The 27,630-nt window shown below is 50.6% G+C and overlaps 1 protein-coding gene across 3 annotated transcripts in view; it reads left to right on the top strand.

Annotated features, from left to right (window-relative positions):
- Window positions 1–27,630, top strand: part of ACLY (ATP citrate lyase) — a 44,410-nt gene that overhangs the window by 13,211 nt on the left and 3,569 nt on the right. Inside the window, exons 11-25 of one of the 3 annotated variants that reach the window (XM_027516845.1) lie at window positions 1,775–1,892; window positions 3,876–4,030; window positions 4,497–4,587; window positions 5,544–5,624; window positions 8,778–8,919; window positions 9,200–9,368; window positions 11,042–11,146; window positions 12,015–12,211; window positions 16,633–16,714; window positions 17,173–17,283; window positions 22,265–22,392; window positions 22,962–23,055; window positions 25,355–25,509; window positions 26,805–26,955; window positions 27,154–27,297. In XM_027516845.1, the coding sequence (XP_027372646.1) occupies window positions 1,775–1,892; window positions 3,876–4,030; window positions 4,497–4,587; window positions 5,544–5,624; window positions 8,778–8,919; window positions 9,200–9,368; window positions 11,042–11,146; window positions 12,015–12,211; window positions 16,633–16,714; window positions 17,173–17,283; window positions 22,265–22,392; window positions 22,962–23,055; window positions 25,355–25,509; window positions 26,805–26,955; window positions 27,154–27,297 (1,923 nt within the window). The remainder of the gene's footprint in view (window positions 1–1,774; window positions 1,893–3,875; window positions 4,031–4,496; window positions 4,588–5,543; window positions 5,625–8,777; window positions 8,920–9,199; window positions 9,369–11,041; window positions 11,147–12,014; window positions 12,212–16,632; window positions 16,715–17,172; window positions 17,284–22,264; window positions 22,393–22,961; window positions 23,056–25,354; window positions 25,510–26,804; window positions 26,956–27,153; window positions 27,298–27,630) is intronic. The other 2 variants (XM_027516846.1, XM_027516847.1) reach the window with 2 other exon arrangements.

Below are 27,630 nucleotides of genomic sequence, written 5' to 3'. Positions count from 1 at the left end.
TTGATTGACCCCGTTTCCAACCTTCTGTTGTAAGACTGGGTTCTCTGCACCTCCTGGTGTTTTGTCTCCCAGTCATCTGCCCCCTCTCGAAAAGGTTGGCATAACGAAGTGTTTGACGCGCTGGGGTGCAGGGCTTCTGCTTATCTAGTTGGAGGCTAGTCATCCTGGGTCTCTGTACATAGGTCAGGGCCGTGGGCACCAGTTTAAAGAAAGTGTGACTGCCAGTAAGAATGAGAGCTCACGTGTCTCCAGACTCCTCCCCTTCAGGGTGGCTGCCTCAGGAGGCCACTTAGTATCCCCTACTGTCAGATGCTCAGGGCAGCTGTTCAAAAGAACGTCGGCCATCTGGTAGTTCCACATAAACTTGGAGAATAACATGTAGATTGAGACTTCCCTGGCAGTCCAGTGGCTTACAACTACATCCTCCCAAGGCAAGGAGCCCGGGATCGATCCCTGGTTGGGGAACTAGATCCCCCATGCTGCAATAATGAAGATCAAAGATCCCATGTGCCTCAACTAAGACCTGGCAAAGCAAAAAAAAATCAGAAGTATATGTTATTTAAAAAAAGAAGAATGCGTAAATAAATGTCAGTCTTGGAAGTCTGAGCTATCAAGGAGTAGAGGACAAGGCCTTGTCAGTCTTACCTAAAACAGGTCCCTAATTGGACCTGATTCAACAAATAGATCTGACACAGGTGGATCTCGGCAGCTTTGTTTTAACTTCCAAGCAGTCCTGTCATAAAGGCAGCACCAGTGATAAGGGCGATTATGTCTGGAGCAGGCACCGTGGGTAGAGCTTCGCCGTGAAACGCCACGAATGATGGAATTTAGACTCCATAAGCTTGCCCCCCATCTGCTCAGACAAAACTGGTCCACAGCTGTGCATGTGCCCACGTTTCCAAAGTTATACCCATTGCAACAGCTGTTCCCAAGTCACTTGGAGAAGCTTTTGTAGAACTTTGCCGGTGAAATAGACTTTGTCCTGATAACCCCAACAGCTCATGCATAGGATCTTGGTGTACAGCTTCCCCCAAAATTACAGTTTTAAGAAAACAACAGCTGTTGTTAAGAAAACAACAGCTGTAGATGGGGTGAGAGACCAGCAAAGCCCCACTGGCATCTGAGAACCAGTACTCAATACTGGCAATACTCTGGTCACCTGATGCAAAGAGCCGACTCATCCCTGATTCTGGGAAAGATCGAGGGCAGGAGGAGAAGGGGGCGATAGAGGATGAGATGGTAATAGCATCACTGACTCAGTAGACATGAATGTGAGCAAATTCCCGGAGATAGTGAAGGACAGGGAAGCTTGGCGTGCTGTAGCTCATGCGATCACAAAGAGTTGGACACGACTTAGTGACTGAACAACAGCAACGTTGGCGGCCCAATACCCCGTGCACTGAGGGGTGTCACCCCGGGTACCCCATGTTCTCACCTCAGCACCATCACCAGTGGTCACCAGTCCTGGGCCTTGGGGTTGGTTGCGGTAGTCCAGTTTACTCATGGAATTCTTGACTGGCGGGGTCTTTCTGTGCTTCATGAGAAGCAGCCCTGGGTTTTTTTATTTTGGGTTGCATAGCACAGCTAATGGAGTCTCAGTTCCCTGACCGGGGACTGAACCTGGGGCCCTGGCAGTGAAAGCGCTGAGTCCTAACAACTGGACCACCAGGAAACTCCCTGCAGCCCTGGGACATTTGTTTCCCATGGTTGTAAGCGCTTGCTTTCTTGCTGCCTTCTTTCTAAGCACTTGAGTGTTGTCCCTTGGTCCTTCCAGGGCATCGTGAGAGCAATTCGAGATTACCAGGGTCCCCTGAAGGAGCACGAGGTCACGATCTTTGTCCGAAGAGGTGGCCCCAACTATCAGGAGGGCTTACGGGTCATGGGAGAAGTCGGTAAGATGGGGGGATGTTTTCTGTCCCTCCCACCCTGAGCGTCTTGCCTCCTCGGGATTTCCTGAGCAAGTCAGTCTTCTAACGTCTCCATGCTTCTCCCACCACCCACCTCACTCCCTGGAGCTACAGCCAGCTTCCGCTGCATTTCTATGCCCTCTGACACATGGCACCTGACCAAAACCTAAATTCAGGATGGGCAGGAAAGCAGTTTATTCAGCTGTTCATTCAGCAGTTGCCTGTGGAAGGCCTGCTCCACGCCCAGTGCTGTGCCGAGCTCTGGGGTCACGGCCACACGCGACAGCTGACAGGCAGCAGGCCCTCGTGCCATCGAGGACAGTGGCTGCGGCCTCAGGTACGAGGCAGGACCACTTGGGGAAGGGGTGGCCTCTGTGGGAGGGGACAGGGCCGTTTTAAATGAGGCAGTCAGAGCGCTTGGCCAAAGAGGTGGCATTTGAGCAGAAATCTGAGGAGGAGAGGGAGCAGTTGGTGGTGGCTGTCTGCAAATGAAAGGGCAGGTCCAGAGGCCTTGAGGTGGGACCGACTGAGGAGCCTGGGGTGGAGGTTGGAGGCAGAGAGGCCGAGGGAGAAGCATACAGGGCTGGTATAGGTCCCGTGGGCACTTGGCTGTGACCCTGGCAGCTGCTGGAAGACTTGAGTAGAGGTGCAACACCATTTGACTTGGAGTTGAGGGCTAGTTAGGCTGCCAGGTGGAGATAAGGCCTCCAGGGCAGCCAGCTTGAAGCAAGGAGACCACCCAGGAGGCTGTGGCAGCTCCAGGACAGAGCGGTGGCCCAGACTGAGGGGTGAGGGGAGGGAGACGGGTCAGTATCCAGGCCTGGATGGAGGTGGGGGTCCAACAGATTGTAGAACAGGAAGGAGTTGCCCCCTCTCTGAGCTGAGGGAAGCGAGGGCGTGGGTCCATTTTGGTTTCCTTTCTTCCTTCTCCATTTTGGGTGCCTCCTGCAGGCTCCAGAGACCTCAGACTCAGGGCTTTCAAGAACTGGGGTACCACGTCTCATCAGTGAGGACTAAGATTAGGTCTCTCTGAACTGACCTGATCGAACCAGCGGACTTTGGTCTTGAGTGAAGCGCAGCCCTGGTGCCAAGAGCAGTTTTGTGAGGGGTGGGGGGTGGGGGTGGGGATGAGGGGTGGGGTGAGGGTAGGGGTGAGGTGTGGGGAGGGGGAGGGGGATAGGGCGGGGGTTGAGGGGCAGGTGACAAGACAGAGGGGAGGAGATGTGAGCCGCTCCTGCTCAGTGAGCGGGCCCTCTGACTGAGAGACTGGACCTTTCCGCCTTCCCGTTTTCCCAAATCTGGGATCCATGGCAAATATTACAGCCACCTGGATCACTTACAGTGGTCTCAAGTCCTAATTCTCACCTAAAACTGAAGACCTGCCCTGGGCTCACAGCTTAGTTAATGCCACCCAGTCACTCCTGGGGCCTTAAACTCTGGGGACATTAAGACAAGTAAACAGCGGCTGGAACATGATGCTGTCTACCAGGGATCTCCAGGCAGGGCGGCGTGGAGGGGAACGGCTGTCAGGTCAGGGAGGGCCTTTCTCAGAAGGTGACACTTCAGCTGAGCTGAGTGACAGCCAGGTGACAGCTCCGTGCGGAGGAAGGAGCAGGGCAGAGCCCTGGGGAGAGGAGAGGAGCCCAGGTGTTCAGGAACAGAGGCTGGGCTTGGAGGGCTGTGGTGCGGTGGCCACAGGCGACAGGGGTGGAGGAGGAGGGCAGGCTCTCACGATGCTGTGGTCATTGGAGGGTGTCCATAAAGCCATTTCATGCTCTTGCTGGCAGGTAGTCTTTACAGAGATTTGTTTAGTGGTGAAGAAAATGACCACCAACTTGTCCTGGGATAATCGGGCTTGCACAGAAAGTGCCAGACACGGCCAGGGCTCAGAAGGGTCCTTGGCAGAGTCCTGCGGCCACGGGCACTTCTTAGGAGACTCAAGTGATGAGTGCTTTTCCTTCCTCACAGGGAAGACCACTGGGATCCCCATCCATGTCTTCGGCACCGAGACTCACATGACGGCCATCGTGGGCATGGCCCTGGGCCATCGGCCCATCCCCAATCAGCCGCCCACAGCGGCCCACACCGCAAACTTCCTCCTCAACGCCAGCGGGAGTACTTCAGTAGGTTCCAGTCTTCCTCTGCTGCAAAGCCCGCAGAGTCATCTTTGTCGCCCCTCATACCCCATCCCATCCGGGGCCCAGTCCCCACCTTTTGGGGACCTTGGGGAGGTACAGGGAGAAGGCTGTATGTGGTTAGTTTCTGTATCTCTGCTGGTTTTTTTCCTGCCCTAGTCAAGGTGGTGGTGTGGAAAGATAGGGGATTTTTAAATTAGACCCGAGTTCAAATCCTGCGGAGGGAGGGACCCCGGCAGTTATCACCAAGAACCTCAGTTTGCTTGTCTATAGCTTGGGGACATTACTGATTCCTATCTCAGAGGGTTATTAGCATAGTACTTTTGAAAGCATCTTGTGGAGAACAGAGCTGTGTGTAGTTCTTATTACCTGAGTTCTCTGGGGCCTTAAGGACCATTGGCTTTTTTCCCAGCTATTCTCTGTGACCCTTACTTTCTCCCCCTTGTCCCCCCAGACTCCAGCCCCCAGCAGGACGGCATCTTTTTCTGAGTCCAGAACTGATGAGGTGGCCCCTGCCAAGAAGGCCAAGCCTGCCATGCTCCAAGGTAACTCCCAACGTGGTTTTAGAACCCTCTGTTCCTTTCTGAGACCTCGCTGGGCCAGCAGAGGTGGACGGAAGTAGTTTGGGCTTCGCTGTGGGCGTGGCACGTGGGATGTGGGATGGGAATGGGACACGGAGATGTGGTGGCCGGAGCCTTCTCTGCAAGTGGGGTCACTCCACTCCTCAGTTGTCTTCTCTGCCCCCTCCCACGGGGTGTGTGATCTGGGCTGGTGGGCTGCGGAGGAGACGGAGTTACAGGAGTACCAGGTTGGGGGAAGGTCCCTCAGGCCCTCCCCCTGAGCAGACAGCACGAGCCCAAAGCTCAGGATGGCAGAAGACTCCTGTGCCCGCCCCCACCATCCTGGGTCTCACCTTCCTGGGAGCGTACCGCAAGGCCACACGTTGTCTGCCCTCCCATCTGGTTTGCCCACTCGTCTCTCCCTCCTCTGATTCATCAGAGACCTGATCTCTGCCAGCCAGCCCTTGCCACCAGGACTAGGTAGCCCATGTCAGTTACCCCGGGTCTCCTCCTGGGGTGGACAGAGTGTGCTTGAGGCATTTTGTGGAGTAGTGGCGCTGGCTCCGGGCTCTCAGAATTGGAAGTCCTCAAAACGGCTGCTTTGTCCCCAGCACAGTGTCAGGTCCATCTTCTCAGCCTCATCATCTCATTGATGTCCCCTGCTTCCCGGGGACAAAACAGGATTAGGAGGGCGGGCCTGGGCCAGCTGTCCATCCAGAGACCCTGGGCCTTTGGTGTCCAATGCACCCTCTGAGCCTCGGTGCTTTCGCTCCTCTCTCTACGCCCTGGACCTCTGCCCCTTCTTGGCTCCACTCTGCTGATCGGGGCCCTCCTGTTGGCTGGGCCCCTGTCTGTTGTGAACAGACTAGAGATGGTGAGGGTGGCAGCCTGGCGAGGCTCGTCCACCAACCCCTTCCTGTTCCCACCCTCTCCCTCCAAAGCCTCCAGCCATCAACGGGTCACTCAGTCGCCTTGGTCATTTTCTTTGACAGATTCAGTCCCAAGTCCAAGACCCCTGCAAGGTAGGATGCCCCCAGCTCCGCGTGTGGCTTTCTAGTGGGTTACAGTCTTTACTCTGTGCTTCTGTCTCCCCGTCCCTGGTGGGTTGCAGTGTTGTCTGGTATCTTCTCTGTCCCTGCCTCGGTGTAGCCTGCCCCAAGTCCTGGTCTTTGCCCCCTCCCTTCCCACCCCTGCTTTATTTCACGCCCCTGCTTTCCTTGCCATGGGGGTTGTCACCAGCTCATACGTGGTGGGGAGTGGACAGTGCAGGAGGGGCAGGAGCCAGGCCCACGGCCTCAGGAGGAAGCCATGGAAACTGAAGGGGGCTTGGCGGAGCCAGCGGGCCAGGAGGGGAGCCGCTGACCACCTGATTCTCTGCATCCCGTGACGGCTTCATTTTCTTTTCCCACCTCAGTCTCACCACTGCCGACTGCATCCCAGAGCTCCCAGCACCTGGGACAGGTTCAGATTTCTCTGGGATTTGGGAGGAAGACAGGATGGAGGAGAGAGAGAGACCCGGAAGGGTGCACAGTTAATCTGGACTGGGCTTTGTGTGTGTGTAAGGTCACTGTTTAGCAGGGATAGGATCTGTGTGTGCTCACGCTTGCGTGCACACGTGACTAGGTTCACTGAGGTGGATAGATGCATCAGTTCGAAGTGTCAGGTCTTCCATTTAACTTTTTGATACTCACAGCTGTGCAAAATCCGGGGCATGGTAGTCTCTTAAGGATGACCTGTGACTCCTTGCTAAGAGGAGGAAAGGGGTAACTAGGCGAGGTCAAGTAGCCCTTCCTCCCAGCCTCTGGCAACATTCGTTGTTTACGTAGAAAACCAGACCTGAGGCTGAGCCCTGAACAGACTCTCAATGAGGGCTCTTGGCCGGGATGGGGGTGGGGGTGGAGGGAGAAATGGCTTTGGTCTTGCTGTCAGTCCTGAGCTATGTGGGAAAGGAGGGCAGGAAGTGGGGGCAGATTGGCCCAGGACACCAGAGCCAGTGGAGGAGCCTCGTGGGGGCTTAGCCCCAAAGCACAGGTTCTCTCTGGGGCCTCTGTGCTTCTAGCAGGCTGAGGGTCGCCACCTTCAGCTTGTCTTCTCTGTGTGCTGAGCGCTCCAGTTCTGCCCTTTTCAAGCTAGGAGTGCGTGTGGGTTGGTACAGATTCCAGACCTTGTCCTGGGATCCCCGGGAATGGGGAGCTGGGTGGGGCAGTGCTGGCTTATGTCCCTCCTCACTTGCACAGTTGAGCTGCATCTCAAGGTCGTGTTTGTGTAACCCTGACTTTGATGCTAGATGACCTACAGTTTCCGTCATTTGGCATCTCTGGGCTTCAGTTTGCAGGAATTGGAAAGTGAGGGAACTGGACGAAGTGGCCTCACTTGTTCTGTGATCTCATGTCTCACTGAACCCAGATGGATCCAGGGCACCGTAAATCCTGGGTGTTGGCACCATTAGGAGCCTTCTGTCATGAGAAGCTTACGGCTGTGATGGAAGAGGATAGCCTGCATGGGATGTGAATCCTCCATGCCTGGGGAAAGTGATCTCTAAATTTCATTAAAAAAGAAAAAATTATTCAGCTGTATCAGGTCCCAGTTGTGGCACCTGGGATCTTCCTTGTGACAGGCGATATCTTTTGTTGTGGTGCGTGGGCTCTGGTGTGGCGTTCGGGCTTATTGCTCCTCTGCATGTGGGATCTTAGTTCTCTGACCAGGGATCAAACCTGTGTTCCCTGCATTGCAAGGCAGATTCTTAACCACTGAACCACTAGGGAAGCTTCATCTTAAAATAATCAGACCTTGAACTTGGTTAGCCAAGCCAGTGATAGTACCGCAGGTTAATTAATACTAAATGCCCCTGAGTTTTCTGCATTATGTTTCTGGAGGGACAGCTGAGAACCTCCCCTGAGGGCTACTTTCCTCCAGCTGAGAGCGGGGGGGGGGGGTGTCAGTTGACGCGCCTGCTCTAGGTGACTGCCAGCTCCCAATCCCCTCTGCCCTTTCCTACCCTCTGGTGACCCCTCCAGGAGCAGGAAAGAGCCACCTGGGAGGAGGCTGTGGGGAGAAGGTCAGGTGGAAGGTCGATGAGATAAGCCTACAACAAACCTCTTTCTTGCACCTACACTGACCTAGAATCAAGAGGTTTAAATCCTGACATGAGCTGTCTTATGTCCAAGGTCACAGGTGGTAAGGATTGTTGGGGATCTGTTTGAAGTCTTATAGTGAACAACAAGGTCCTGGCGTATAGCACAGGGAACTATATTCAGTGTCCTGTGAGATATATATGTACTTGTGTGTGTGTGTGTATATATATATTTGTGTCACTTTGCTATACAGCAGAAATTAATACAACATTGTAAATCAGCTATGCTTCAATTAAAAAATAAAAAGTCTGCAGGACTTCTCTGGTGGTTCTGTGGTTAAGACTCCATGCTTCCACTACAGGGAGCACAGATTCAATACCTGGACAAGGAACTAAGATCCTTCATGCTGAGCAGCATGGCCACGCCTCCCGCCACCCCCACCTCCCTTGCCCCCACACCAAAGTTAGAAAAAAACATGTCTTTCAGTCACTGTGATTGGGAGAACTTAACTTTTTTTTTTCAGATGACTTTAAAAATAATTGATCAGGACTTCCCTGATGGTCCAGTGGTTAAGAATCTGCCTGCCAGGGCAGGGGATCCCTGGGCCAAGAACTAAGATTCTACATGCCACGAGGCAGCTAAGCCCACGCATGGCAACTGCTGAACCTGTGCCCTAGAGCCTGTGCGCCACGACAAGGGAAACTATCACAATGAGAAGCCCATGCACCACAACCAAGAGTAGCTCTCACAACTAGGGAAAGCCTGCACTCAGCAATGAAGACCTAGCACAGCCAAAAAAAAAAAAATTGATCAAGCCCTCATTTGCATACATACACCTTTCCTGTAGGAATTCTGCTGTCTATTCACCGTTGAGCTCTTGGCCAGCCAGGCAGGACCTCTCTGCTCTTTTCTCACTCTCTGCTACCTCTTTGCAGAACAAATCCAGGTGCATCGTCCCCCAGTTTGTCCGAGTTCCATCCTCTTGCCTTCCTTTGCAGTTCTGATGAGTCACTCTCCCTGGACCTGGGGCGAGGAGGGGTCTGGCAGGTAGCCCCTAGGGGTGTGTGTACTGGGTGCACTCGCAGTGTCTCTGCCCACCAGGAAAGAGCGCCACCCTCTTCAGCCGCCACACCAAGGCCATCGTGTGGGGCATGCAGACCCGGGCTGTGCAGGGCATGCTGGACTTCGACTACGTCTGCTCCCGCGACGAGCCCTCAGTGGCTGCCATGGTCTACCCGTTCACGTGAGTCACTCCGCGGGGAGGCTGGATGCAGCCACCAAGTGGAGGTCCTCATCGCATTTCCTCTGACAGCAACACAGCTGGGGGGCCTTGGCTTATCCCCCCTTGCTGGGGAGGTGTCTGCCCATCTCAGATGGGGGCGGTTGATGTTTCTGGGGGATCTCTTTCCCATAAACTAAACTCTTTGAAGATGGTGACCCTGCCTTTTTATCCTCTGGGTGAAGGCCCTCCTGAGCCCCTGCAGGTTGACCATGTCCTCAGCCCTCCTCTGCCTTTCTCACAGTGGGGACCACAAACAGAAGTTTTACTGGGGTCACAAGGAGATCCTGATCCCCGTCTTTAAGAACATGGCTGATGCCATGAAGAAGCACCCAGAGGTAGACGTGCTAATCAACTTTGCCTCCCTGCGCTCAGCCTACGACAGCACCATGGAGACCATGAATTACGCTCAGGTAGCTCACTGCGCCCTGGGGGTGGGAGGCCGGGCGAGTCCTGAATGGTGTCCACTGGGGACAAAGGCCTTGGGACTCGGGACTGGCCAGTGATTTGGGTGAAAGTGGTGGGAGACTTGATCTTCAGGAGGCAACGTGGTCACTGAGGGTAGGCGGGCTGCTCACCTGGGCTGGCAGAGTCCAGGATCATCCGTACCTACCAGTTGCTCTCTGTGCTGAGACTGGTTTTGAAAACAGGATCAAAAGCATTATTTTTATTGTAAGATTGTTACACATTTGTTGTCGAAAAAAATGCCGAGAAGTAAGAAGAGGAAAAATATTTCAAGATTAATTTCCCAGAAACACGGTTGCTGACTCTGTGTACATCCTTATCCATACCTTTTTCTGGATTTGAACAAATGGAATAACATATCTGTTTTATAATCCATCTCTGTCAGTGATGCTTTCCACATCAATATTTACCATTTTTGCTTTTTCAAGTCTTGTGATGAGCATATATCCTTCATTGCTTCCCCACGTAAATGTCTAGAAGTCACACTGCTGCACCAGAATGTGCAGCTTTGAAAGCCTTTGATCCATCCTGCTTGCCAACACTGTTGATGTTGTTCAGTTGCTAAGTCGTGTCCGACTCTTTGTGACTCCGTGGACTATAGCATGCCAGGCCTCCCTGGCCAACACTGAATGCTTGGATTTAAAGAACATATATACATGACAGAATGATAGGCATGCTATTTAATTTGCATATTTTTGATTATTAACTAAAATGAGCTTTTGAAAATATGTGTTGGCCATTTGCATTCTGTGATGTGGCCTCCCTTCTTTTTTCTCTATTGAGGTGTTTATCTTTTTTGTTATTGATTTGTAAGAGCTCTTACAGATTAAGATAGTCATTTTTCTGTTCAAAATTATTGTCTGATACAGAACTGACTTATTTCAGTTTATGACTAGAAAACATAAACTTGTTTTGACATCTAGGTGAAGCGAAAAAAACCCACAAAACATTCCTGTTAAAAATGAGCAGCTTTTCTAGTCTGGAGTACAGATTAGTGAACTACAGCCCAAGGGCCAAACCCAGCCCCCTGCCTGTTGTTGTAAATAAAGTTTTATTGAAATACAGACAAGTTCATTCATTTACACATTGTCCATGGCAGCTTTTATGCTTCGAAGGCAAAATGTACTAGTTACCCCCAGAGACCGTATGACCAACAAACCCTCAAACACTGTCTTACCCTTTATAGAAAAGGTTTGTGTGGGATCTTTCTCACTCCATTCCACCTGCTCTGGCTTTTCCCTTAGCCTACTCTCTGGTCCAGGTGTGGAAACAGCTTGTTTCTATCATGTGGCTTATTCCTATAGCCGGTTTATAATCAGGCACCTGGACAGATGGGGCTGAGTCATGTCAGTTTTTGGATGGGCGAGGATATAACAGCTTTGACTACAGCAAGGTTTCTGGAACCTTTGCTTCTGCTTGGTTACGGACTCACTGTGATGGTGACCAATGGAGAGCAGTTTCAGGCGTCTCTCTTTTGCGGGAGGGTGACCAGAGGCTGGTGGGAAGAAGGAGGTGCATATTGTCATGTTTACTCCTGGGAGAGGTCTGGGAGGTGGGTTCAGGAAAGGTTGCCGCCTCGTTGTCTCACGTGGTGAAACGATAACTGTCCCCTGTGCTCTAGATCCGGACCATCGCCATCATAGCCGAAGGCATCCCTGAGGCGCTCACGAGGAAGCTGATCAAGAAGGCAGACCAGAAGGGAGTGACCATCATTGGACCTGCCACCGTGAGTGTCCCTTCTGCTTCCAGGCTCTCAGAAAGCTCATCGTTGACTCTTCTGTCTCCTGTCTAGTTTGAAAAGATTGAGAGTACCTGCTGAAAGTCAGTCTGTCCATTGCCAGTTTTTGCTTGCTTGTTCTGACTGCTCCTGCAGCCTGCGAGAGCCTACTTCCCCAACAAGCGATCGCTCCCCGGCCCCAGCAGTGGAAGCCCTGTGTCCTAACAACCAGGGAATTCCCTGTCCATTTCCAGTTAATTTTTTAAAGGGCTGTCTCCCCAGATAATATCCCCTTTATAGTTTCAAGGGAATAACAAGCTTTTTTTGTTTTTTTGTTTGTCCATCCTCATACAACCCTAGCATGGTCTTTGATTATTCATTCCTGCAACTGTGAACCAAAGAGAAATCTACCTAGGGGCCTTATTCTTGACACAAAGCTTCTTCGTGTAACAAAAAATGGCCCTGTGAATGTTTTTTGTTGCTATTTGTTTTTACTTAGCTGTTACACTAAAAATTTGGTTGAAGCTAAGATTTTTGAGCTAAGCCAGGGACCTTTCGTCTTGGAGGTGGAGGGTGATCTTGAGCAGAGTACCTGCTTGCATCAGACACCTTTACTGGATGACATTGTCCTTTTGGAGCAAAAGAGGTTACTTAACCCTGAGTGTGCACATCTATATCTGCAGTTATAAGCCACCACATGGCTCCTTTTTTCTGTGCCATGTCTCTTGACGGGGAGAAGAATCTTCCTCAGCAGGAAACCACACGTGCAGGTGCTGGCCAGGGTGGGCTGGGCGGGTGATCTGGGTTCTGTGACTCAGCAGAGCTCTGTGGTCACTCAGCCTGTCCTCCTCCCTGACCGAAGTTTCCACCCCGGCAGGTTGGTGGCATCAAGCCCGGGTGCTTTAAGATCGGGAACACCGGCGGGATGCTGGACAACATCCTGGCCTCTAAGCTGTACCGCCCAGGCAGTGTGGCCTATGTCTCGCGTTCGGGCGGCATGTCCAACGAGCTCAACAATATCATCTCTCGAACCACAGATGGCGTCTACGAGGGCGTGGCCATTGGTGGGGACAGGTGATCTTTTTTAACTTTTTATTTTGTGTTGGGATATAGCCAATGGTGGCTCAAATGGTAAAGAATCTGCCTGCAATGCCAGAGACCCAGGTTCGATCTCTGATTTGGGAAGCTCACCTGGAAAAGAGAATGGATATCCACTTCAGTATTCTCACCTGGAGAATTCCGTAGACGGAAGAACCTGGCAGGCTACAGTCCATGGGGTCACAAAGAGTTGGACATGACTGAGCAACTAACACTTCCACTTTCATAGCCAGTTAACAGTGTTGTGATAGTTTCAGGTGAACATCGAAGGAACTCAGGCATACGTATTCATGTATCCATTCTCCCCCAGACTCCTCTCCCATCCAGGCTGCCATATAACACTGAGCAGAGTTCATGTGCTATACAGTAGGTACTTGTTGGTTATCCATTTTAGACATAGATGTGTGTACGTGACCATCCCAAACACTCTAAAAAGGTGTTTCAAAAGGCTTTTGGGCTTTGGGTGTAATTCTGTTGTCTGATTTGTAGCCAGAGGAAGGCAGCAGAGGGCAGTGCTTAGCAGGGCCTATTCTGAAATCGGGCCCAAGGGGTTCAAATCCTAGTTTCTGTGTTTGGGGTAGCAGGGTTCGGGGAGGGGGTGGCTGCTGCAATCCTGGGGAGGTTACCAACCCTCCCTAGACCTCCATCAACCTTATAGAGCAAATGAGTAGAGTAATATCCCCCACGGGGGTTTTTTGGAGGATTGGTGGTGGTGGTGGTTTAGTCTCTAAGTCGTGTCCGACTCTTGTGACCCCGTGGACTGTAGCCTGCCAGGCTCCTCTGTCCATGGGGATTCTCCAGGCAAGAATACTGAAGTGGGTTGCCATTTCCTTCTCCAGGGTTTGGAGGATTAAATGAGACTAGTACAGGGCTTGATGCTTAGTAAATACTCGGTGTTAATTGTAGTTAATAAGAGTGAAAGGGAGGGGACTTCCCTGGCGGTCCAGTGGTTAGGATTCCAAGCTGTCACTGCCAAGGGCCCAGTTCAATCCCTGGTCTGGGAACTAAAATCCCACAAGCTATGCAGGGCAGCCAAATTAAAAAAAAAGGGAAAGAGAAAACTATTCTTTTATTCATTAATACTTCTGGCCACAAATATGAGGGTAATTTTCTAGCGCTGAGCAGTTTTCTGATTCTCTGCAGATACCCCCACTCAGAGTCTTACAGTTCAGTTAAATTCTGACATTGTCTGTCTGGAAATAGCATCATAGCATCAGATCCCATAGGTTTGGGGCTTGGTCCCCTAGGACTCTGCAAACCCCAGCCTTTGGTACTTCTGAACACCGGCTATAAGTCAGTGGGGAGGGGGAAGGGTGGTCCTATGACTCCCTCCTCAGGTTTAATAATTTGCTAGAAAGGCTTGCTGAACTCAGGAAAAATTTACTCACAGGCTTCCCAGGTTATTACAAAAGTATGTAACTAATGAGCAACGAGGTGGAAGAGGGCAATGGGTCATGGCAGGGAGAGTGTGTGGAGCCTCTGTGCCTTCTCCTTTGAGCACATTGTACCAGCCTGCCGAGAGTTGCCTCATGAAGACAAAACACTGCTGTCCACCCCCGTGACTCAGAAAATGACAAAGGTCTTATGCGTGCTGGGTCAGGAACCAGTGCCAAAGACCAAATATGAAAACAAAAGATGCTCTTAGTACCCTTGTCACTCAGATAGTGAGGGTTTTCAGAGCTCTGTGCCAGGAACTGGAAGCAAGAGACACACACACACACACATATATATATATATATATTTATTTCTTACTACGTCGCAGATCATGTTCTTAATATTTTTTGTCAGTAGGAACAATGATCAGTAGGTCATCAATTGAGTAACGTCTTAGAGCAATGCCTGGTACTTGTTACCATGATAAATGTTTGCTATTACTGTTTACTGTTATTACTGCTGCTATTGTTTGGCCTAGAAACCAAAAGCTGTTAAGACTGAGTCACCTCGTCAACCCTCCTGGCTCTCCCAGATCATTCTGAATGGAGCGCCCGAGTGAGAAGGGACTTTTGCTGAGGTCTCTGGGGAGGTGGTCTTAGGACCCCTAGTTCCCTGGTGCTCCCTGACAGAAGGCTCCAAGTCAGACAAGTCTGGGCGGTGCTGCCAGTTATATTGTCCTCTTGGGATTTAATGCTCCTGAGTATATCAAAAGGACCTTGGAGATCTGAAGCCTACTTGGCCTTAAGTCCTTCTGCAAACTCAGGTGACAGTAGAAAATTAAAATATTTCGGCCTATACATAGACCTTCTAGCAATGGCCTGGGATGCAGCTTGGCACACAGTATTCATTATCTATTGCTGTGTTTCTTAAAAATTACCCCAAAACAAAGTGACTGCAGTGATAAACGTGTATCCTCATGGTTCCTGTGCTTTAGGAGCCAGGGCTTGGTTGGGAGGTTCTGGCAGGTGCAGGGGAGGTCTCTGTTGAGAGGTGGTCAGATATGGGCAGGCTGCAGGAGGCTGGCAGGTGGGCTTCTGCCCTGATGGCTGAGAGTCCTTCCCCCAGCCACTACTCTTGGCTGCCTTCCCCCAAAATGAGCTAGTCAGGGGAGAGTGTTGGATGACCCAAATTCAGGAAGAGAAGCATGAATTTCCACCTTTTTAAAGGAACTTATGGACATATTTTATTTATTTGTTTATTTTGGTCATGCTAAGCAGCATGTGGAATCTTAGTTCCTCAGTTCAGTTCAGTTCAGTCGCTCAGTCGTATCCAAATCTTTGCAACCCCATGAATTGCAGCACGCCAGGCCTCCCTGTCCATCACCAACTCCTCATGTCCATCGAGTTCACTCAAACTCATGTCCATCGAGTCGGTGATGCCATCCAGCCATCTCATCCTCTGTCGTCCCCTTCTCCTCCTGCCCCCCATCCCTCCCAGCATCAAAGTCTTTTCCAGTGAGTCAACTCTTCGCATGAGGTGGCCAAAGTACTGAAGTTTCAGTCTTTTAATTTCATGGCTGCAATCACCATCTGCAGTGATTTTGGAGCCCCCCAAAATAAAGTCTGACACTGTTTCCACTGTTTCCCCGTCTATTTCCCATAAAGTGATGGGACCAGATGCATTTTCTGAATGTTGAGCTTCAAGCCAACTTTTCCACTCTCTTCTTTCACTTTCATCAAGAGGCTTTTTAGTTCTTCACTTTCTGCCATAAGGGTGGTGTCATCTGCATATCTGAGGTTATTGATATTTCTCTCAGCAATCTTGATTCCAGCTTGTGCTGCTTCCAGCCCAGCGTTTCTCATGATGTACTCTGCATATAAGTTAAATAAGCAGGGCGACAATATACAGCCTTGACGTACTCCGTTTCCTATTTGGAACCAGTCTGTTGTTCCATGTCCAGTTCTAACTGTTGCTTCCTGACCTGCATATAGGTTTCTCAAGAGGCAGGTCAGGTGGTCTCGTATTCCATCTCTTGAAGAATTTTCCATAGTTTATTGTGATCCACACAGTCAAAGGCTTTGGCATAGTCAATAAAGCAGAAATAGATGTTTTTCTGGAACTCTCTTGCTTTTTCGATGATCCAGCAGATGTTGGCAATTTGATATCTGGTTCCTCTGCCTTTTCTGAAACCAGCTTGAACATCTGGAAGTTCACGGTTCACGTATTGCTGAAGCCTGGCTTGGAGAGTTTTGAGCATTACTTTACTAGCGTGTGAGATGAGTGCAATTGTGCAGTAGTTTGAGCATTCTTTGGCATTGTCTTTCTTTGGGATTGGAATGAAAACTGACCTTTTCCAGTCCTGTGGCCACTGCTGAGTTTTCCAAATTTGCTGACATATTGAGTGCAGCACTTTCACAGCCTCATCTTTCAGGATTTGGAATAGCTCAACTGGAATTCCATGACCTCCACTAGCTTTGTTTGTAGTGATGCTTCCTAAGGCCCACTTGATTTCACATTCCAGGATGTCTGGCTCTAGGTGAGTGATCACACCATCGTGATTATCTTGGTTGTGAAGATCTTTTTTGTACAGTTCTTCTGTGTATTCTTGCCACCTCTTCTTAATATCTTCTGCTTCTGTTAGGTCCATACCATTTCTGTCCTTTATCAAGCCCATCTTAGTTCCTCAACCAGGGATCAAATCTGTGTTCCCTGAAGTGGAAGCACAGAGTCTTAACCACTAGACTGCCAGGGAAGTCCCTGTGGACATATTTTAAAATCACCCGCCATGTGCACCCTCCAGGTGTCTCTTACTGCCGTGGGAACTTCTCTGCGCTTATTAATTCCTCTTCCTTCCCTTCCCTTGTGTTCCATTTAGTACCTCCCCCCCCCCATTATTCCTGAGGCATCTCCAGACCCTCACTGAGCATCCACACCCACAAAAAACTCCACAGTGTTCTCAGTACATGTGTGTTTCCCACACCTGTACTCACACCTCACCTCACTGCACCTCCTGCTCTCACCAGGTACCCCGGCTCAACGTTTATGGATCACGTGTTACGTTATCAGGACACTGCAGGAGTCAAAATGATTGTGGTTCTTGGAGAGGTAAGTTTGTTTTGTTTTTATTTTTTTTCTTTATAAAAGTCATGGGATTTGGGGTTTTAAGAAAGTCACGCATTTTGTTTATGTATAACTGAAAGTGCCAGTCCCTGGCTGGCCCCAGTCTGTCCCTGGTGGGTGGAGTGGATAGCTGGAGTCAAAGAACCTCTCTGACACGTGCCCCTGATCAGATCTGGCCCTAAATTATCTCATACCCTTAGATCAGGAAGGGGGAATTCTAGGAACTCTCCAAGGATACCCATCATCGTTTGAAAATACTTTGTTGCATCTCTCATCTCCATCTTCCAGGCTGTTATTTGACCAAAGCCCCTGTTCCCTCATCTTCGAGTTGGAACTCCGGGCTCCTGCCTGATTCAGGACAGATTTTCCTGCTGCACTGCTGCTCTGGGAGCAGCTCAGAATGGGTTCCACTGACTCAGGGGCTTTTTCTTGTCGCCTGGCAGATAGGGGGCACAGAGGAGTATAAGATCTGCCGGGGCGTCACGGAGGGCCGCATCACCAAGCCCGTGGTCTGCTGGTGCATCGGGACCTGTGCGGCCATGTTCTCCTCCGAGGTAGGGCCGGGACTGGCCCCTGCTGGGCGGGGGGTCCGGGGGAGGGCATCCCTGGGAAACCACGTGGGCCTCTTAGCAAGTGGCTGGTTCCGTCAATAAGCATTCTTACCTGCTTGGTTACCACAAGGGCCAGCTGGCCCCCTCCTCTCTAGAAGCTAAAGTCCAATTGCAAGAGACAAATTCATCCCCAGATTGAGGCCAGAGCAAGGGTTTGAGTCCCTCTTCAGAGTACGAGTAACATACTGCCTGGATGAGTTGAGATGGCGTCTAAAGATGAACTGCTCCTTAAGGGATGAGGAGTTTCGCTGAGCGAGATGGGGGCGGGGGAGGGAGAGGACATAACCTAGGCTCAGAGCTGGCGAGGGGCTGGTGGGAAGTCCTGTGTGGGCAGGGGTTGTAGAGGAAAGCCTCTGGGGGTGTTAAGATGACCTGATACATACGAAAGTGCCGGGGAGGAGAAGTCCAGCCTGTAGTGCATGTTAGATAGAGACCCTCTGAGCTCTCCCACTCCTGCTGGGTGGGACTGGCCAGACCTCAGCCCCTGGAGTCCAGCTTAGAGAATCCTCGGTCTTAAAGAAGGCCCACCCGCTAACGAAGAAACCAAGGAAACAACCGCTTGTCACCCATCAGTTCGTCAGTAGCTGAGTGTCAGACCTTGACCTCTGCTGTGTGTATATAAAATAAAATTTGGCCATTAAGGCTTCCTGCAGCAGTGATAATTCCTACACTTAAACCCTCAGCCCTGGGACTTCCCTGGTGGTCCAGTGGCTCAGAATCCACGCTACCACTGCAGGAGACACAGGTTCCGTCCTTAGATGGGGAACTAAGATCCCACACGCTGCGAGGTGCGGCCACCCTCAGTTCTTCCTTCCAGTAAGCCTGTCACACTATCCTTTCCCCTTAGGTTGATTGCCTTTCTCCTTCAGATTCCTGTCACCTCCAAATAGCACGATTTGTCCGGTTGTAAAATGAACCTCTCCTGTAAACTACCAGCTCAATTTCTGCTAATTTACTTGGTGGATATGTGTGCAGAAATGTTTAGAAGTATGTGTACTTGGAGGATACTTGCTGCTATGTGGTGATGGCAAGACATGGAAACACCCTGAACACTGGTTGGGAGGGGACTGTGTTGCGTCCTCATGGCATGACCATGTAATAGAAAACTGAGCCGGAGAAGAACAAGGTGGATCTTGAGATGTCAGTGTAGAAAGGGTTCATGTGGGATCTAAGAAGGGGCAAGATGTGGCAGATGCTTACCATAGGATCCACTTTGTGTAACTGTGAACTGTATGTGTGTGTATCTTTTTTCCAAATAAATGAAAGGCAAGGGAGCGGGTCATGGATCCTGCCCGTCCTCCAGGGCGGAGCTCCACTTCCACAGGCCTTAGAGTTAGCTCCTGGTGGATCTGTATGACTGGGGCAAGTTGTTTGGTCTTTCTGTAATTCATTTTCCTGAGCTGTAGAAAGGAGATGATTCTGAGGGACTTCCTTGCCGGCCCAGTGGCTAAGACTCCATACTTCCACCGCAGGGGGCAATAGGTTCGATACCTGGTCAGGGAACTAAGATCCCACATGCTGCCTGATGCAGCCATGAAAAAGAGCAGGTCGGGAGATGATTCGGGATTGCTGTGTGGCTTAGATAAGAGGGTAACTGTAAAGGTGTGGCACATACAGGTCTTAGCAAATACTGGTTTCCAGTCTTCAACACACCTGTTCCATGAAGCCATTCCTTAGTCTGTTTCTTCATGGCTGCTCTCCATTCCACTACAACAGCTGAAAACAGTTCCTCCCACCCCTCCAGGCTTTCTCTTAACCAGCTCTGCTTTACGGCAGCCCCCAGCATGCTGAGGACCCCTCCAAGAGGGTGAGGACCCTGCTCATTTGTTTCGGGCCAGGTGCTCATCATCACCCTCTGGGCAGGGCAGGTCCTTGAAGTATTTTGCTTTTTTAGGGGGAGGGGGTTAAAAATGATTTTTGGCTGTCCTGGGTCTTCATTACTGAATGGGCTTTTTCTCTAGTGGCAGCGTGTGGGCTTCTCATTGCGGTGACTTCTCTTGTTGAGGAGCACAGCCTCTAGGGTGTGAGGGCTTGAGTAGCTGCAGCGCGTGGGCTCAGCAGTTGTGTTTCCTGGGCTCTAGAACATAGGCTCAATAGTTGTGGCATAGTTGCTCCAGGGCATGTGGGATCTTCTTGGATCAGGGATGGAACCCATGTCTCCTGCAATGACAGGTGGATTCTTTACCCCTGAGCCGCCTGGGAAGCCCTCAAAGTGTTTTATTTTTGCTTTTTATTCATTTTTTAAAAAAAACTTTATGTAGTTTCAAGAATACACGAACATAGAGTAGTACTGTGATGGTCCAGCTAATAAGTGTTTTTTGATTCCTTGAACAAGTCTCATGACCTTGCAGAGCTCTCTGCCCCATAGAGGAGGTGAGATAGGTACACAATATCCTCAGTTCAGTGCCTTGGGAAAATGGACTGAGAACCGGGAGATAGGACTTCCCTGGTGGTACAGTGGATAGGAATCTGCCTGCCAGTGCAGCGGACACGAGTTCGATCCATAATCAGGAAAGATTCCTCATGTTGCAGAGCAGCTAAGCCACAGCTGCTGAGCCTGTGCTCTAGAGCCCGTGCTCCTCAGAAGAGAAGCCATGGCAATGAGAAGCCTGTGCATCTCAACTAGAGAGTAGCTCCCACTTGTCACAGCTAGAGAAAGCCTGCACAAAGCAACACAAGACCCAGGGCAGGCAAAAATAAAGTAAAACATAACAGGTATATTAAGAAAGAAGAAGAAGAAGAATTGGGAGTAGAGATAAGAGGACAGTGGTAAGATGGCAGTGTCCCCAAACGCTGGTCCTATAGCTGCTGCTGCTTATTCGCTCAGTCGTGTCCGACTCTATGTGACCCCATGGACTGTAGCCCACCAAGCTCCTCTGTCCATGGGATTCTCCAGGCAAGAATACTGGAGTGGGTTGCCACGCCCTTTCCAGGGGATCTTCCCGATCCAGGGATTGAACCCAGGTCTCCTGCATTGCAGGTGGATTCTTAACTGCTGAGCCATCAGAGTCCTGTATCGATGGTCCTCAAAACAAAACAAAAACCAATGAAAAGGAAGCTTCTATAAATTCTAAACATACTCAGATTTCATTATCTCCCTTTTAAAAGCTTTAGCTCTGAGAAATCTGAGTTAAACTTGCTTAACTTCTTTAAGTTCAGTGTTCGTTGAGTTTATGTGAATGCACGGTCTCTTCTTCGCACCCCATCTACCCACGCAGATTAAGTTCTGTACAGAAGGCCCTGGGAGCTTGCTTTCTCCAAGCCTTGCTAACCAGAGAGCGGTTCTGGTTTACCTTTTAACACTTCAGCTCTGGGACTTCCCTGGTAGTCCCAGTGGTTAAGACTTTGTACTTCCAATGCAGGGGCTATGGGTTTTCCTGGTCAGGGAACTAAGACCCACATGCTGTGCAGCACAGCCAAAAATAAATAAAATAATGATAAAATTAAAAAAAAAACCAAAGCCCCATTTCAGCCCCTTTTTGTTATATGTTGGAGTGAGCGCCACAGTGAGAGGCCACATCCGTTGTCTGGTTTAAATGCTGCCACATACCACCTGTGTGACCTTGGCAAGTTACTCTGTCGCTCTGTGCTTCCATTTCCTTGTTGAGAGGAAACAGTTGTAGGTACTGAATGATGACATTTGTGAAGCTTTTAGAAAAGTGCCTGGAGGCAGTGTTATTTTGGGCTTCCCTTGTAACTCGATGTTTAAAGAGTCTGGCTGCAATGTAGGAGCCCTGGGTTCGATCCCTGGGTTGGGAAGATCCCCTGGCGAAGGAAATGGCAACCCATGCTGGTATTCTCTCCTGGAGAATCCCAGGGACAGGAGCCTGGCAGGCTACAGTCTGTGGGGTCGCAAGAGTCCGAGTGAGACACGACTGAGAGACTAAGCACGTGCATGCATATGAAGTGTTATTTAAACAGGGAAGATTATCACACCTGCCCTGCTAAGAGTTTTGTACCACATTTCATTAAGTTAATCTCTTTTCCTTGTTGCTTAATCAAAGATACAGGTACCACATAGCTCTTCTGATTGGTTTTTTCTTCCTTCTCTCTCCCCATAACCAGCCCCCTACCCCATATTCCATTGGGTTTATAGTTTAATCTTAGTTCATGCTCAGGTGGAAGGGCGCAATAGCTAATTAGCTCCCTGTGATCATTGCTATCTGGGAGTATAGGCCAAATGGTGCAAAATGTGGCTTTTTTTTTTTTAAAAAGTGGAAATTTGGATTTTTACAGGAAATCTTCTGGGGTTCTGTTTTGTTTAATAAGGGTACATACTTCATACAAAGTATGTGCAGGATAGTCAGATCACACTTATGAGCTCCGCTTAGCTAAGCTTGGCAGTTTGTAACCTCTCACAGTTGCCCCAAACTGACTGCTATTCTGTGTCTCCTCATCTCCACCCTACCCAGTAAGGGCCCCACGGGAAGCCAGAGGAAGGTGTTTGTGGAGTTGGGCACCAGGCTCGTATCCTGGCTCCAGTGCCCCAGCTGTGTGACCTTGAGTAAGCTCTTGAACCTCTTGGTGCCTCAGATTCTCATCTGTGCTTGAGAGTCAGCCAGCGCACATGCTCCGTGAGCCTTCTGGGGGCCTGAAGTGATTCACGTAGAGCAAGGGTCCCCAGTCTCCAGGATCTGATGCCTGATGAGCTGAGGTGGAGCTGATGTAATAATAATAGAAATAAAACGCACAGTGAATGTAATGCACTTGAGTCATCCCGAGACTATCATCCCCTACCCCCACCCCCTGGTCTGTGGGAAAATTGTCTTCCACGAAACTGGTCCCTGGTGCCAGAAAGGTAGGGGACCGCTGACACAGAGCATTGAATGGGGTCTGGCCAGTAATCAGTGCCAACATCCTCAGGGGCCTTCTCTCTCTTAGGGGATTGACCGGGCTGCTAAAGCCGTTCTCCTTTGCATTTCAGGTCCAGTTCGGCCACGCTGGAGCTTGTGCCAACCAGGCTTCTGAAACCGCAGTTGCCAAGAACCAGGCCTTGAAGGAGGCTGGAGTGTTTGTGCCCCGGAGCTTCGATGAGCTTGGAGAAATCATCCAGTAAGTGGACCTGGGGAGGGTGGCACCAACCTGCCCCTTTCCCAGTCCTTCGCCAGGGCAGCTGCCTCGCCGAAATACAGGTGTCCGATATGCCTGGTCTCTCTCAGGCGTCTAAGGCAGCTCTTCAGATAGTCCAGAATCTTTCCTTTTGGGCTTTCCTTTTTTCTAACTTGTTTCTAAAAGCAGCATTTACAGGCTGTTCAGACTGGGCTTAAAACATTCAGTTTCTGAGCCTACCTACTTGGTGGGCCATGAATGAGCAAGCGTAGGAACATTCATCCATTACATGAGCTGTTGTCTCTTCCCATTCCTCCTCTCTGGCCCTCCTTGGCCTCCAGACTCAGCCTTCTCTAAGGTCCCGTTCAGAGGCAGTGGGGCGGGTCTTGGCTAGAACCTGTTTTCATTTAGTTCTTGGGAATCCACCTAGTGAGGGTAAGCTGCTGACAAGGGGGGATACGGGGCTGGGGAATCTCTGGGGTTAGATGGAAGAGCATTCAAGAGATGCCCGAGAAGAGCCCAGAAGAATGAAATCCACATGGATGTCTCTTCTCTGTTTCCCTGCCTCCCAGGTCCGTGTACGAGGATCTCGTGGCCAGAGGAGTCATTGTGCCTGCTCAGGAGGTTCCGCCCCCGACAGTACCCATGGACTACTCTTGGGCCCGGGTAGGTGCTCCGCGTGTCCCTAACCATGTGTGTGGCTGAGGTATGCTGGAGCTTGTGAGGTGGCCCCTTCTGACCAGCCAGAGAAACAGATGCAGGGCCCAGGAGGGGGCAAGGGCAGCGTGTACCTCCCACAGTGATGTGGCTTGACCTGGAAACAGGGGCTGGAGACAGACAATGTCCTCTAGAGCCGTCTGCACCTGCTAAGAGATTTCAGGCTACTTGTCTAAGGCAGGGACATAGATATAGAGCAAATTCTCTTATCTACAAGATCTCTTAGGAATCTGTTTTTAAAAGGCCAATAACCCATTAGAACAATGGGTAGCAGATGTTCTTTCAACATGAAGAATTGCTCAGCTTCACTCCTTATAAAAGAAACCAAAGTAGAAACTGCGATACCAGTTATCTCCTGCTGCTAAGTCGCTTCAGTCATGTCCGACTCTGTGCGACCCCATAGACGGCAGCCCACCAGGCTCCCCCGTCCCTGGGATCCTCCAGGCAAGAACACTGGAGTGGGTTGCCATTTCCTTCTCCAATGCATGAAAGTGAAAGTGAAGTCGCTCCATCGTGCCCGACTCTTAGCAACCCCATGGACTGCAGCCTACCAGGGTCCTCTGCCCATGGGATTTTCCAGGCAAGAGTACTGGAGTGGGATGCCATTGCCTTCTCTGAGTTATCTCCTACAGACCAAAAACAAAAAAATTCTCTGATATATTGTTCGTATGGGTGTGAGGAGGCTGGAGGGACTTCCCTGGTGGCTCAGTGGTAAAGAATCCACCAACAGTGCAGGAGCCACAGGTGACGTGGGGTCAACCCCTGAGGCAGGAAGATCCCCTGGAGGAGGGCATGGCAACCCACTCCAACATTCTTGCCTGGAGAATCCCATGGACAGAGGAACCTGGCGGGCTACCGTGCATAGGGTCGCAAAGAGTTGGGCATGACTGAATCGACTGGGCACACACGATGAGGCTGGTACGTTGATTCGTCGGTGGTGGGAGTGGCATTGGCATGACCTCTCTGAAAGGCACGTGGATAGTGTCAGTTCAGTGTAACAGCGCTCATACCGTACGACCCAGCAATTCCCTGTCTGGAAAGCTCCTTGAAGAAAATGCTTGCATGTACAAATATGTTCAAGGATATTTTTTGAGCTGATGGTCACCGGTGGAGGAATGGCCAACATGTGGGGCTGTCATGAGGGGATATTCTACGGCAGTTAAAAGGAATGAACTAGATCTAGATATATGCTGACATGTATAGCACTCAGATTCATTGAGTAAATAGTGCGCTGTAGAACAGTGTTTCTATTATGAGTATGAAAAAGGTAGGCATGCAAAGTGATGTCTGTTCTCCATGTGTCTGTGTGTGTACATAAGATCAGAGAAAGAAAGGTCCAGAAAAATGTTCACTAAACTAACAGACACGAAATCAGAAAACCAGGGGGGGTGGGGTGGAGGTCAAAGGCAACATGACTTCATCTGTTCTAGTGTAAGTAAGTAAGTGAAGTCCAACTCTTTGCGACCCCATGGACAGTAGCCTGCACCAGGCTCCTCCATCCATGGGATTTCCTAGACAAGAGTACTGGAGTGGGTTGCCATTTCCTTCTCCAGGGAATACTTCCTGACCCAGGGATCGAACCCAGGTCTCCCGCATTGTAGACAGATGCTTTACCGTCTGAGCCACCAGGGAGTGACAAAGGAGAGTGCATTCCTGTTGCTTCTGCAATTAGAATATAATTAGAGGCATTTCTTAAGTTCGGAAGGGATAACTAAAGAAACAGGCATGGGCAGAGTTAGCTGACGCTGCCCACCTTGTACCCCGACTCTGAAAGCGGAAGATTCAGGACCTCAGTGCTCTCCCCTTGGAAAAGGATGTGTTGAGGGGATTCTCCCACTTCCCCAGCCATGTGCCTTGTTACTGGCAGCTATGTGTAGAGTATTTAAAATTTGTCCCTTTGGAGTCGTTCTTCCATTTCTTAGCCAGGTGACCTGGAGCTGGTTACTCTGTTGTAAAAAGGAACCCCTGGATGCCAACAGCTAAGTGCCCTGCCTGAGTCCACATTCAGTAAAGACAAGAAACAGGCCAGGCTGAGCGGGTGCCGTGGAATGATTGCTCCTATTTTCTTGTCCCAAGTGATCTAATCAAAGGGCTTTGCAATTCCTTCTTGGGAGGACTTTGAGAGTTGTTGCTTGGCCACCAGTATTTAAGACCTAGAACACTGGTTCTGGGCACAGATAGTGAGGATGTTCTGGGAGAACCTCTGGTCACCACAGCCCTGCTTGTCTCTGCCCCCATCTCTGCTCAGGAATTGGGCTTGATCCGCAAACCTGCCTCGTTCATGACCAGCATCTGTGACGAGCGAGGACAGGAGCTCATCTACGCGGGCATGCCCATCACTGAGGTCTTCAAGGAGGAGATGGGCATTGGCGGGGTCCTCGGCCTCCTCTGGTTCCAGAAAAGGTGAGGCATGGAGGGCAGAAGAGGGTAAGGCCTTGTGATTCAGCATTCATTTTCCTCCCCTGCCAAGGGAGTGGGAGTGGGCAGCTTTGGGGAACATGTCCAGGGCCAAGCTTTCTGGCCACAGATCAGTGGAAAGGTCAGAGGAAAGAGATTCAGGTTCCTAAGTCTTCCAAGGATGGAAAGGCCAGCCTGAACCAAGAGAAGTAGAAAGCAGTGACGTCATCAAGGATCTTGGATCAAGGGTCTTTCCCTTGGGAGCTCTTAAAGAAACGGGCCAGAGTTGAATGCAGGCCTGTTGAGAGAAAGGTCAGGGTTAGCACAGAAGGCCTGGATGCATCGAGTGGCTTAAAGAGTGCAGGCCTGGTGGAGTTGCTCAACAGGCAGAAAGTACCTGATAGTGTGTCCTCTGAATTTGTGTCTTATCAGCTTGCATAGGGGGAAAAGTCGGTTTTCTCTGCAACTCCCAAGCTCAGCCCTCCCCTGGGACTGACAGCTGGGCAAGGAGGCTGATGAATATGTAGTCACAGAGCCCTGCCTTGGAGTGGTCCTGGGCAGAAAGCCAGGTGGAAATCTTGGTGTGTGTCCTGGTCTTACCTCCGAGAGATGGGTCTGGGTCCTGCCTTGAGCCCCTCCTGGGAGAAGTTCAAGGCTTGTAATACCTGACAGGTCTCACTGTATGTGCTCTTGCGTCCGCAGAGCTCCAGACTTTGGGGGTATTTTGTTTATTTTGTGGGTTTTCGTGGTTGTGTGTGTGTGTGTGCGTGCTGCACACTTTGCGGGATCTTAATTTCCCAGTCTGGGATGGAACCTGCCCAAGCAGTGAAAGTGTGGAGTCCTAACCCCTGAACCACCAGGGAACTCCCCAGACTTTGTTCTTAATCATCAGTAGGAGGTTGATCACTGTGCACTGTGAAAGGGACCAGGGCCCTCACCTCCTCTCTGGCTGGCACGTGGAGAGTAGTAACTGCAAACACAGGTCACATCCTGTCGCAGCAGCTCAGCTGAAAAAACTGCCCAAAGAGGAGGTTTCAAGCCCTACTTGCTAAGCTCAATTTTAAAAGCAGTATTTGATATCAGCAACATCCAGAGCCACTCAGGGATCAAAGAGTTCTGCCTTGGAGTTGTAAGATAGTGTTAGACCTGGATTGGGGGCTTGTTGCCCTTCTAGAGTTTGAGTGACTTGTTCAAGGAGATGGGAAACAGGAGGACCATGGCCTCGTCAGTGTATCTCCTGTTCAGCCCCTCACCTTTGTTCCAGCTCTCATGTCCCCTCCCCTGTCCTCGCCCTCCTCCAGGTTGCCCAAATACTCCTGCCAGTTCATTGAGATGTGCCTGATGGTGACGGCTGATCACGGGCCTGCCGTCTCTGGGGCTCATAACACCATCATCTGCGCTCGAGCCGGCAAGGACCTCGTCTCCAGCCTCACCTCGGGACTGCTTACCATTGTGAGTATTGTCATCATAGGAGGTGAACAGCGGGGACACCCACCTTTGGCATCATGCCACTTGGCTGCATTGCAGTCCTAGAGGGAGCCATGGAGTGTGAGACCCCATGCCGGGGGCTGTTGAGGGGAACCCTGGATCAGCCGGAGAAGCCGAAGGAGACTGGCAGCTTGGGGTGACATGGGCTGGCTCCTCCCACAGGGCGACCGGTTTGGGGGTGCCCTGGATGCAGCAGCCAAGATGTTCAGCAAGGCCTTTGACAGTGGCATCATCCCCATGGAGTTTGTGAACAAGATGAAGAAGGAAGGAAAGCTTATCATGGGCATTGGTCACCGAGTGAAGTCGGTGAGTCGTCTTTCTCCTTCAGGCACTGGGTCAACGGGGTGTGGGGCACAGCTGGGCTCTCGGCACCCAGCAGGCAAAGCTTTGCTGACAGATGCCAACACTGAGCAGCTCTTTTTCCCATTATAAAACGGATTGCCCATAAACAGTTTCTATCATGTTCAGTTGTGGTGTGAAAATGTGATGAACTGGGACCTTGGTATCTTTAGCTTCCCAGGTGACTCTTACAGGAGAAAGGACTAAGGTCAGGGTTAAGGGGACATATCGGTCACTAGATAATGCTGTGGACTGGCGTAACAACTCCCCAAATCTCAGTGGCTCCTGGGGCCGAGTTAT

The sequence above is a fragment of the Bos indicus x Bos taurus genome, chromosome 19, assembly GCF_003369695.1.
Source record: "Bos indicus x Bos taurus breed Angus x Brahman F1 hybrid chromosome 19, Bos_hybrid_MaternalHap_v2.0, whole genome shotgun sequence".
Lineage (NCBI taxonomy): Eukaryota > Metazoa > Chordata > Mammalia > Artiodactyla > Bovidae > Bos > Bos indicus x Bos taurus.
Note: the sequence above shows the minus strand (reverse complement) of the source record. Positions and strands in the feature narration are given on the sequence as shown.